The sequence below is a fragment of the Podarcis erhardii genome (genome assembly GCF_964252035.2).
Source record: "Podarcis erhardii genome assembly, chromosome: 16".
NCBI lineage: Eukaryota > Metazoa > Chordata > Lepidosauria > Squamata > Lacertidae > Podarcis > Podarcis erhardii.
In genome coordinates this window covers 17,375,144-17,387,482 of record NC_138514.1, presented here as the reverse complement: position 1 = coordinate 17,387,482, position 12,339 = coordinate 17,375,144, and the positions used below count along the sequence as shown (strand labels likewise).

Genomic DNA, 12,339 nt, shown 5'->3' with positions numbered 1-12,339 from the left:
ATCTTACAATAAATAAATGATGAATACAACACAGCTTTAGATGTTAACGGCTTATGGGCACCTCTAAGGTACTAACATGACCTCTGGCCAGTTCTGTACTATGAATCCAGCTACCAGCATACATAGTACCAGGCTTTATATTTCCTTCTCAATAAGTCTTCTGAACTTCTCCATTCAACCCCTACCACCTCTGCCCCCTTATGCCTTTTTGCTGGAGTCTCCCAGCTACATGCCAGTTGAGACTGGTGTGCTGAGGGATACCAGAAGCAGCAGGTTTTGTACAGATAGCAATGCTGAATGGCAGCTCAATGGTAAGACTGTCTCATCTGACAGTTTAATAATGATTTATATCCTAGGCCAACCTACAAAATTGCTCCAGCTCTTAAGATTTCTAACTGAATCAGATCCTTAAGGTGGCTTACAATGTAAGATATGCACACAGAAAACATGCCCAAGATCTCTAGAAATGTACTTGCCCAGTAGTTTATCAAGGCACATTTCTTATATGATGAACTGACAAATTCCCATTCAGTGACAGCTGTGTCAATGGTCATAGTATTCACAATGGTAATAGAGGAAGCACTTTCTGTACTCACTTATAAAAGTAAAGCTCGCAAACACAACTCAGGAAGGCCAGGAGACAGCGCAAGAAGTAGAAGATGAGAACCTAGGATGAACAGTTACAATTACAATGCTTGCAGACAGAGTCAAACCCACATACCCCTGTCCTTATGAGTAAGGACTCATAAAGCCAGAGCTTTCACCAAGATGGACTTGCCCAAACTAAAAAAGAAAGGGATATTTGATTAACAAACAGAATGTTAGGCTGTTTTTGACTCCAGTAAACTGTGGGCAGACCCTTTGCAATGTGCAAACTGGGTGTCCCACACTGCACCAAGGATATAGGAGTCCATGTTAGCAGAAGGGAGGGAAGGAGGTTGGGGACAGGGGAAGCTTGGGTGAGCCATGGAGGAAGCACCCAGCACATAGATGAAGTCAAGGTATGCCATGGGGGGAGGGGAATATCTTTCAGACTGAGGGCTACCCAACCATCTGAGCAACTTTCTAGACCTCACATACTAGCGGTAGGTGATGGCAAAGGCAGAAGTGGACAGAGCAATGTCTTTGTATTCTAAGCTAGTTTCCACACAATCAAGAGGCATTAGTTAAGTTCAGTGACACATTCCAGGCAGGCAAAAACATTCAAAGAGGGTATGACATAGGGCTGGTGAGGGTGTGTGGCCTTGGGTGATAGCAAGGGCCAGACAGAGAGGGCTGCGTTTGGCCCTGGGCCTGGGATTCCTGACTCCTGAAGTATACACATTACCTTGTTTGTTTGCAGAACTCTGGCGTGGAACAAGGCTGGTAAGGCATGGAGCCACAGGTATGCGTAGGAGCGGATGGCATAGACAGGAGAGTATTCCCATGTCTGGAAGCCTTTACCATAAACAAGGTAGTGCATCTGTAGGACGTGTTACAAAATCAAGTCAGAAGGTGTTCCAATTCTCGCTTTAGTAAGATGTGTGCGCACACACACAATGCTAAAAGCTAAGCCAGTTATGAGCAAAAGATTAACAGGAAGAGCAAAGGATTTGCAGTGTCACCCTTAGGAAACATGAACCTGCAGGATCGTGATCCTGCATCACAACAAACCACAGGGTATACCCTGGATACCACTACTACTCAATTCAGGAGTGATTAAGGATTTGGGTTGAACATGTACCCCCTTCACACCCCAACAAGGCACTTCACAGACATGAACGAGACTCACAGGTTCCCAGTAGTTAAATGTCTCATCGCAGTCGGAGATGTTACTCAGCAGTGCAGCACAGAACCTGGCTGAGATTAGACACTTGAAAGCTGTAGATCCTTCAGGGGCCCAGACATGTCCTGCTTTGCTCCCAGACGACCTAGGGGAGAGCCAAAAAAAGACAGGTGTTAGCCCCATGAGTGGATGATAAGGTGAGGGGATTAGACCAAAGTGGCAAGGTGATTGAAGCTGAGAGAAGGGAAGGGTGCTCAGGGAATCATTCCAGATTTTAAAATGAAGCATTTTTAAACACCCAGAAATACTGCACACATCTAAAAATTCTCACTGTGGAGACGACTGCAGGTCAATTCTCACTGATTTGCACATTGATCAGTGAGTGCAGATTCTTCTTCTGACAAAATACTGATCGGCCCAAACCTTGGTTGGCCTATAATCAAGAAGGATGTCATGTCCACCCCACGGGTTGCTAAAGGTTCTTTTCTAAATACCTTCTTGCATGGCTGCTGGCAGGAACAAGAACTGCATTAGTTTCTTGCTTTGAGGCAGTATCCTGCCTTCAGTTCAATAAACTATGTACAAGAATGCAAAGCTACTGTACACACACCCAAATGGGAGCCTGTGGCATTAGAGAGAAAGAAGTGTGTCTCTCTCTGCTTCAGAATCCCCCATGAAACATCCCATTTATATGTGGGGAGAACAGCAACACATCCTATTGGTCTTGATGCAGTCTCCATAGAATTGGGGAGAGTCCCACAAAGCTCTTCCTCTGTGTGTGTGTGAATACTACTGACCCTGTCTATTTATATGATGCTGTTATGGGACATGTGTGGTTTTGTTTTGTTTTTTGCAGTGCGGGGAGGCAGCTGAATAGGGTGAGGGAGTTACAAATAATAGGGAGACTCTATCCTCTGGACAATGTCCTCAAGTCTGCTTCATGTCTCCTACAGGATTGAGGGATGTGTTTGTTTATGTGTGTGGAATATGACAGTGGTGGACAGAGATTCAAGGGAGGGAGTTACACGATTCTGAGAGGTGCAATTTTTTTGTGGGAGTCCTTCTACTTCCAAGCAACAATCTGTATCTCAACATGGCTTATATTCATGATGCAACACAGCATTTTACAAAGCCTAAAGCCAGTCAAGTGTCTCCCACCCCTGCTCCACTTCCTTTTTCTTCTTCAAATTTTCAAATTCATTTAATTTTTCCAAATTTTGAAATTTACAATCATCCAACAACCAAAACAAAAAGAGAATTCCATAAATTCCATTTCCAAAGCCCCACAGCTCATGACCCTTTGAGCCCGACTCCTAAGGAAGCTTCCCTCAGCCCAATGCCCCCATAAAATAAAAATTAAAAAGTCAGGAAGGCCCTAGTAATTCAGGCGCCACAGGACCCACCCCCACGAGTCCACCTCGAAAGGAGACTTCCCTATCGGACCCTCCCTCAAATTCCTCGAGGGGACCCCATTTACCTCAGGCAACCCTCCCCCCTAGAAAGTGTCTCCGTGCCTCCAAGTCACCACCTAATGGCAGCCCCCCCCCATATCCTCCTCGCTCACCCCACCCCATTATCTGCCACCTACTCGGCTTTGGTCTCCTCAGTGGCCGGCGGGGGCGCTTCTTCTCGCTGGCGGGAAACGGCAGCCGCCGCTGCCGCATCCCCACCTCCCCCTCGAGGCCGCTGCCGGGGCCCCTTGGCCGCCATGCCGAGTGTGGGCACGAGAACGGCCTCGACGGCAGGCTCCTCCCGGCAGTCAAGAGAGGGACACGTCAGAGCTGAAGGTGGCGGTCGCCATGATGGGTCCGGGCAAACAGACACGCGCAAGCGCAGTCTCTTTCCGTGCTGGGGCGCCGGCGGCCGCTAGGAAAACGTGTCTCTCCCTCTCTCAGGGCGAGAAGACTCTATAGAAAGGAGCCGCAGCTGTTACCTTATGCATTCTCAGACTGTACCACTTCACTTTCCAAGTGGGAGGGTCGCTTTTGAACTTGCCCTTTCATGTTGTTTATTATCCCTTGTATGCCATCAGTTAGCAGAGAAATGTTGAGCCTCTCGCTGAAGCGCTAGTTTTCTCCTTGCAGGGATGCGGGCTTTTTATCTACATATATAAATGTGAACGGGAAGTAGTATTCAAAAATGTGACCCCTTCCGTCTTTAGCAGCAAAATCCAGAATTCCACTAACTCACCAAGTAGGGCACTGCTGTGGGTGGCTGCTCAGGTTTTCCACGTGGTGCATGCCGTGGCTTGCTCCCTTCCCTCTCAGGCTGCTTACAGCTGTACCTTTAAAGCACATTCAAAGCACAGCTTCACCCTCAAAGAATTATGGACACTCTGGTTGGCTATGGATTGATGGAAATTGCAATTCAGGGAGTGGTAAACTACGGTGCCCATAATTCTTTGAGAGGGAAATGTGCTTTGGATGTGCTTTAAAGGTATAGTGTGTACTCAAGTCTCACACCCTCAATGCCTACAAGGGAAATGCCTAACCTTTAGGGTGCCCTTGCTATCCTGGACATGTTTTTACTCAGAAGTAAGTATTTATTGAAGTAAAAACTGCTTCCAGGTAAGTAATTGAAGATTGCAGATGTGCGCACACAGCTGGCAACTTGAGCACAAGATGGTAGTTTTACAGTATGCTCCAGTTGCACAAATGCACTCATTATCTCTCCCCACTCAGCACTGGCAGATAAATCCTAGAATTGCATACCCAAAATATGTAGGATTTACTGCTGAGTAAAATGTGTTCAGGACTAATACTTACCTCACTAACCTCCCTACCCTCCTGTGCCTTTTTTAAATTAACACCCAGTGTGTGCCTTACAATTTATTTTGTGCCAAGAGTGAGTCTGTGGCTGAGATTCTACGTACATGCAAGCAAGACCCATTTATTGGAACGAGACTTGCTTTTCAGTAGATTACCACGACACAGGGTGGTTTGCATTGCCTAAATTTTATCTGGATCTTGCATACCAGCCATCATTACATGATTTTGCTCTTACTGCATTCAAAAGTTTTCCACACTCCACTTGAAGCAAACCAATGAACAAGGGGGGGGGGGGAATAGAATTTGTCTCCATCTTTCATGCATGTTTGCTGAAAAGTGCATCACCCTGTTCCTATGTATTTATTCACAAGCCCCTCTGAATGTAATGGAGCTTACGAGTCTTTATAAGCTTGCAACAACGCTATGCCTGTTTACTTGGTCGCATTCAGTGGGGCTTATTATCTGTTTAGTATTACAACATTGGCAGTAAATATCACTGTATGTGCATCTTGAATTCACCAACATCACTGTGCACCACGTGTGCCAATATGAAGCAGGGTAGCAGAGAAGTGACTGCATTGGTTTTAAATAAGACCTGAGATCATCCAAGCTTGTGAGCATCCAGACTGATTGGATTAGTTAAGGCTTGGCTGGCATAAGACCCATTCTCCCTTCTTCCAGCTATCCTGCACAGGCTTAGCAGACTCAAAGGGCTCAGGATTCTGTAACAGTCTCTTATTTTAACCAAAGAAACAACTGTGACAATCCTCTCTAAAAATAAGAAACAGCACTTGCTGATTTAGGTCTTTGCCAGACCTGATTATAAATATGTTGGCATTTTGTTACTCATACTCTTTTCATTCCACCACCTAAAGATGTGGGCATGGCCGAGTCAACATGGTGACATTGCACAGCAAAGTTGGGAAACCTCAGGCCTTTGGACCAAATGTGCCCCTCCAGGCCTCTCTACCTGGCCCATGGGACCCTCCCCAGTCCACACCCCTCTCCACTCCTGCTTTGCACCCTTCTTGAGTGTTTTTGCCTGGGTGAAATGTGCCCTTGAACTCTAATCCTGCTTCTTGCTTGCCTGGATTGTGGACAGGGCAGGGCATGTGTGAGAGAAGAAAGTAGTTGATTGTACAAAGGTAAAATTCACCTTTGTTGCTATACTCACTTTTGCATCTGCCCCCCCCACCACTAGCATGTGGCCCCTGAAAGGCTGTCAAAGTGGCCCTTCAGCTGAAAAAGTTCCCCCACTCCTTCTGTAGTAGAATTTCCTGTATAAAAGCTGCTGTTAATGTTGCAGTCAGCACTTTGGACTCAGATGAGGGAGGCCCAAGGTAAAGTCCCTGGCTCAGCCACAAGCCTTGCTAAGTGAACTTAGGCCAGTTACCATCTCTCAGCCTAGGCAGGTTGTTGTGATGGTTGAATTGTGTGCATTGCCATGAGCCTGTCTGCAGGGTAGCAGAACTGAAATGTAACTTCTTCTTTTTTAGTTTATCCTAAAGACTTTGCAGGAATTCCACTTCATAAATATTACCTCTTCTGATATGCAAACTGAACAGCTTAACCAGAGGTCAGCAAACTTTTTCAGCAGGGGGCCGGTCCACTGTCCCTCAGGCCTTGTGGGGGGCTGGACTATATTGGGGGGGGGGGATGAGCGAATTCCTATGCCCCACAAATAACCCAGATATGCATTTTAAATAAAAGCACACATTCTGCTCATGTAAAAACATGCTGATTCCTAGACTGTCTGCGGGCTGGATTGAGAAGGCGATTGGGCCAGATCCAGCCCCCGGGCCTTAGTTACATATCCAGGGTTTCCATTTATGCCATTCCAAATAAGCAAAAGAAGAGTGGATGGGACTCAATTAAACTGCCTTGTATTATTTTCTCTGACCAGCTACAGCCTCCATAAGCTTTTGAACAGGAGCTGGATACAATTACATCGGCCTGCAATGAATAACCTCTTCCAAAAAGAACTCACCGAGAGTGACAAGAGTTAAACAAGGTTTATAAAGTGTTTGACTTTATTGCCTTAAATAGGAAAATAGAAAAAGGTGGTGAATGCACCACCTTCAAGCCCATCCAGCCTTTATAAAAGGCTTGCTATGGTTGGCCTGATGTTAACACACACAGCTAATTTGAATTGGGGAGTCCAACAAAACCTGTCTGCACAGAATGATAAAGAACTACCTAAGTGTCACATGCAGACAGCGCTGTATTTCTTTCCTAAGGTTCATCTGCATTGTTGCCACCTGCTGGCGACTCAGTGCTTTGTCACAAGACTGGTAAGTGATCCTGTAGCAGAGGCTGGTTTGCCCTGTGCCTGGGTGCCGAAAGCTGTCGAGCAGTTGGATAGACACCACTGATTCAGAAGACACACACCTGGCAATGGCATGGAGCTGGGTCTCATTAAACTCTTCTGGTTTCGGAACCCAGAAGCTGACGTCATGAACGTAGGAGACCGGGTAGAGGGAAAAGCTCTTGAATGGACCTAAATGCCCTCCTGCAAACTGATTTAGGAAGCGCTCGTCAGAAGTCCAGAGCATGCGCCAGTCAAAGATTTCACATACATGCATGGCCAGAAGATCAAGGTTCAGCGAAGCACAAACAATTTCTCGATCAATGCTTGTAGGCTGCCACGGCGTTGTACTTACGGTCCCTACACAAAGTTTATTTGGGTCTGGGTCAGAAGTGTCAGGGGTCACACTGAAAAAGTACTTTGATTTAAGGAGCTGAAGTTCAGGATTCGCAAAAGTATTTAGCTGTGTCTTTGGCTTGTCCGCTGTACAGTCTAGCTTGAAGCCTGAAGGCTGGAGCAGAGCACATAAAGTACTTGTAAGGTTTTCTGCGAGGAGCTGGCTACACGCTTCTTCTGTGCCCTTATTAACCACACAGATAAAAACGGACTCATGAAAAATGGGCAGAGCATGAGCCGAGAGCTTGCATTTCCTAAATGCCAGCCCACTGAGGACCAGGAAAGTCCCCAGAGGAAGCTCTCTGTCTCGTACAGTTCTGTGAAGAGAAACAAGAAGGGAAGGTCGGAGACAATAATGTCCAAAGATCCAATCTCTTTCCCAGCTGATCAAGTTGCCACCCAGATCTGTATCATCCCAGGCAGGAAAGCCAGAAGGAAAGGCAAAGGCCTCTGTATCCGCTGCAGTTTTATTAACCACAGACTTGGCTTTTGGGTTACTTTGGGCAGCAGGAACCATCCAAGTGGCATCCAGAGTGGAAGAAGAGCTGTGACAATCTTGGAACATCAAGGAAAGAGAAGCACTCACTTTCTGAACTGGGAAAGACTTGCAAAGCTCATCAGTGAGCTTTGCGTTTATTGTTCTTATAGGATGTTCCGAATTTGTATCCAGGAACCCCCTATTTAAAAACAGGGAAAAAACAACAGAAAGCAATATTCTTAGGCAAGTCGTTAAGCTCGGATTTTGTATTTTAAAGAACAGCACTCTGTTCATGTAGCGCCAAAATGTGCAAAGGAGCTATATGATCCTTAGTGAGTTTTGCAGGTGGGAAGACCATCTGGCAGCAACTATTTCTTCCAGATGATCCAAGACAGACAGGACTATTTGTCTTTTGACAGCTGGAGCCCCCTTCCAGCAGTAACGGCAGCAGGATATCATGTCTCTAGTAGTTCAAAGCTACAAAGAGATCCCATGAAGCAGAATTTGAATGCAGCTTTACCCAGGATTTGGATTCAGCAAACATCCATTAAACCACAATATATTTTATACATTACAAACTTTAGATGAAGATTAGACTGCAACACCAACCATATCCTACGCAGAAGTAAATACCAGTCAATGGAACTTGTATCAAAATTAACATTGTGAGGACTGGTCTAAAGATCACCCCAGGGCTAAGAAAATAAGATGCCTACTGAATTTTCCAGTCCTCAACTGAGTGACTATGCTGTATATTTATTAACTTCAAATGGGTGCTGAAACTCAGTTACATACCTGTTAATCTTATCTAGAAATATCTCTGGAACAAGGAAGGAAACCAACTTTCCTTCCAGTTCTGTTTGACAGATCATAGGCTTGGGATGCTGAAAAGGCACACTCTGTGTGAATATGTGATTCAAAGCTCCTTCTACATGAAAAGGTTTATCCTGACTCCTGCAAACAAACAAGCCAAGAATGGTTAAATAGACACTCTTTATTTGCACAAGCATAAAACCAAACTATTGCTGAGCTACATGATCAACAGTAAACCAATTACAGTGGTACCGCTGGTTACGGATGGGATCCGTTCCAGAGGCCTGGCCGTATCCTGAAAAGTCTGTAATCGGAGGCGCCCTTCTGTGCACGCACGCGGCGTGATTGAGCGCTTCTGCACATGCATGTGTCATGCAGAGAGCACTTTTGCGCATGCATCCACAGCGAAAGCCGGAAGTATATTACGTCCGGGTTTGCCGCGTTCACAACCCGAAGTTTACATATCCAGAGGGATATAAGCAGAGGTACGACTGTAGATTCAGGGCCTTGGCATAAATGCCAGGCTGGCTGAAAGTAAATGGTAGAAGGAAGGCATGGGAAACTGGAGTGCTGACTCTTTCCCCCAGCATCTCTGTAGCACTGAACTGGAGATTGAGATCCAATCCATTCCCTCTATCAACTAACCTGATAGAAGTCCTGAGAACCAAAGACAGTTAAAATGCAGCCTTCCCCATCCTGGTGTCCTCCATGAATTTTTAATTTCAACTCCCATTACCCCAACCAGCAAGGTCAGTGAGTCAGGGCTGGTGGGAGTCAGCAGTCAAAAACATCTGGAGGGCACCAGACTGGGAAAGGCTGGTATAAAATATAGCACTCTTTCTGCTAGAGACAGGAATCTTATACTGCAACATTCAGCAAAGAAACTTCCTTGCTGTTTCTTAAACACAGAGGCAGCTTCAGAAGCAAGAGCAGATGCTAATATGCTGGTTACCATGGCAACACCCACAATGACATCTGGAATGCCACCATCTGCTGTGCTGTGCTGCAACTTACCTGTAACCTGTACATTTATATCCGCAAGCATCCCCGATGTTAAATGGATGAATGTCGCTCAAGATAAATCCTGCCTCCGCTGCCATAGCCACTACTTGCCAGCTGTTATGCCATTCCCTCACAGGCTGGTCTGCAGGGGTACCACCCTGCCCTCTGCAAAGTGCCACATGGACCTTGCCTTTCTCTGCCAGGACCTCTGCACAGCTGGAAAAGGAACAGAGGAGTAATGGGGAGCATTCTTTTGTGCCCGAGGCAACACTCTGCTGCCTTATTGAGCTGTTTCCAAGAAGTCCTTGGATTGTGTTGCTTTTAGCAATATTTTAGGGGGTGGGGGAAGAATTGTGAGAGTTGCACTTTGAGAGGGGAAAGAGTGTGTTATATGATTGGTTACTGTGCTTGGGCAGGTATGACAAGAAACTTTCAGCAAAAGAAAGATTACAAAGAGAGGGAAACACATAGTGCTTATATTTTCTCACTAGACCTTATCAGCTCCAAATAGGATCTTTATAGTTCCTCTAACTGGAGGTGCTGGAAAACTTGCAAAAATGAATAGGAACTCCAAGGTGCAGAATTATTAGTTCTCTGCCCATCACCTCTTCCATGAAAACCCTGGTGCATTTCCCTATCTGCTACCACACTGCCTCGTTGCACAAAACAGCCAATTGCAACAAAGCATTTATTTGTATATAGTGTTTAAAAGAAAGCGCATCAACTAAATATGCCTGCCTGTATAAAACCAGAACATCTGAACTTAGCTGGCTCACATTTATATCAATTTTATATTGAAGACAGGTTTTGGTGCTAGGTAGCAACATCAACTGAAATTAACACACACCACCTTCCCAGTAACAAGAGTACATTGACATGGTTCATTTTGGCCTCACCTAAAGAAAAACCTGGCAAGAAGCTCCCTGTTCTTTTTCACTCCAGCTTTTCTCCCACAGTGGGGGAAGTTGAAATAAATGCAATCAAATTTCCAATCAGCTGGCAAAAAACGCTCCTTCAGTTTTGTGCAGTCAACACAAAAGAGAACTTTAGCACCTGGAATGGTAAAAGAAAAATGATATGTAAGATACTAGGAGATCATGCAATACACACTTTAATGGGCACTTGAAAAAGGCAGAATCTTTATTATCATCATTATCTTAATGAGACACTGCCTGGAAGGGTATTCCCAATGCAACAAAGGTAACAACTGAAAGCAAATTTATATATTCTTTAGGCTTGAACTTGCAGGGTCCTCACCCAATACCCACATCACAGTTCCTTGCTTCAGGACAAGGTCTTCCACAAATTAATTCACCTAAACCTGATTGTTGTGCCCACAAGTACACAGCAGATACAATAAATAGCTTCAAGTGACTCAAGAAGCAAGTCAAGCTAGACTGAAACAAGATCCTTTCCAGCTCTCTAAATGTGCCAAGAATGTAGATGACAATGCTGTAACTGATTCCTTTTGACTGTGTGGCTGTGGCCTGGCTATGGTGGAGCCATGATTTGTTTTCATTTAACTGCTCTGGGAAGTCACTGAACAAGTGGAACAACTTCCACAAGCACAATCCAATTTTTCCTCTACCTCCTACAGTTTCTAATAATGTTTTTATTTTCAATTTTCTTCAACTTGCTCTAATCAGATATTGTGAAAATGCAACCGTGGCTTCTGCACACCATTCATTTCCCTGGTCCCTTAATCCTGCTTCTTCCATCTGACCTACTGCAGGGCAAGTCCAACTTGCTATAAAGAGGAGGACAGATGGACTTCCAGTTACTTATTTAGAAGGTTTACATGTCTAGGCAGGATCCTAGCAACCCCATTTATCCTGTGGCATCCCAGCAAGCCCATTATCAGAGTCCCAAGAAGCCAATTTGCTCTGGTGAAAATAGTTCTCCAACAACAGCCATCAGAAATTATGCAACAAACAAGTTTTCTTTTTTTATTTTTCTTCTTCCTTTTACCTCTGTCCCTCAGATATTGTATGTTGGACTTGGCAACAGCTTGTCTAGTTGCAGTAGCTTCACTCTCATAGCAAGTAGCAACAATGTGAGCCTCACAACTCCTTGCTTCACACACACTGGCAGAGAAGGAAAAGTTTCCTTCTCCAACTAGGAGGAGACAGGGCTGGTGATGCAGAGGCCTCATGGTGGCAAAACCTTACGTGGAGAGAAATGTAATAAAAATAATTATTATTATTTATATCCCGTCCATCTGGCTGTGTTGCCCCAGCCCCTCTGGGTGGCTTCCAACACATATAAAAACATAATAAAATGTCAGGCATTATAAACAAAAAATATAAGAATCAGGCTGGTTCCAAAAACATCTAGAGTTGTCTCCAGTCAGAAAAAGCATTTGCTAATAATATCCACCAGGCCAGCCTAGCTGCCATGACAGCAATGTAGAAAATCCTTCGTGCAGGTCAAAAATTCAAGCTCATAAGCAAGCAAGTATTCTAATCTTACTTTAACATACACAAATACACGCTGAAAAAAGGTGTATGGTGACAGGAAGCTGAAGACAAAGCCAAGATGTGAATCAAACTAGCAGCAAGCGGTTTAGATTGTTTCATTAATCATGTTAATTCAATGCCGTGGTTTACCACACCTTCATTCCTTATACTCCCAACACTGCAAATATTCTGTACAATTTTTGTTTTTTTAAAAATACCAATAATGAAGAGTACAGTAAAGATTGAGCATTAAAAAATTAGTAATTTTAGAAAAGCGAGTCCTCTTGGCTCTCTAAAGGTTGGATATACAGGTGAGTAGATTCCCCCCTCCTTGAAGCAGTGGTGAGTCGGTATGA

The 12,339-nt window shown here is 44.8% G+C and overlaps 1 protein-coding gene across 3 annotated transcripts in view; it reads right to left on the bottom strand.

Moving 5' to 3' along the window:
- Positions 1-12,339, bottom strand: part of LOC309331097 (alpha-1,2-mannosyltransferase ALG9-like) — a 32,026-nt gene that overhangs the window by 19,377 nt on the left and 310 nt on the right. Inside the window, exons 2-8 of one of the 3 annotated variants that reach the window (XM_081843115.1) lie at positions 11,496-11,690; positions 10,424-10,580; positions 9,540-9,743; positions 8,508-8,666; positions 1,772-1,910; positions 1,328-1,462; positions 597-667 (exon numbers count right to left, since the gene is read on the bottom strand). In XM_081843115.1, the coding sequence (XP_081699241.1) occupies positions 597-667; positions 1,328-1,462; positions 1,772-1,910; positions 8,508-8,666; positions 9,540-9,743; positions 10,424-10,580; positions 11,496-11,679 (1,049 nt within the window). In that variant the 5' untranslated portion in view covers positions 11,680-11,690. Of the gene's footprint in view, positions 1-596; positions 668-1,327; positions 1,463-1,771; positions 1,911-3,353; positions 3,629-6,540; positions 7,912-8,507; positions 8,667-9,539; positions 9,744-10,423; positions 10,581-11,495; positions 11,691-12,339 lie in introns of those variants that run through there. The other 2 variants (XM_081843113.1, XM_081843114.1) reach the window with 2 other exon arrangements.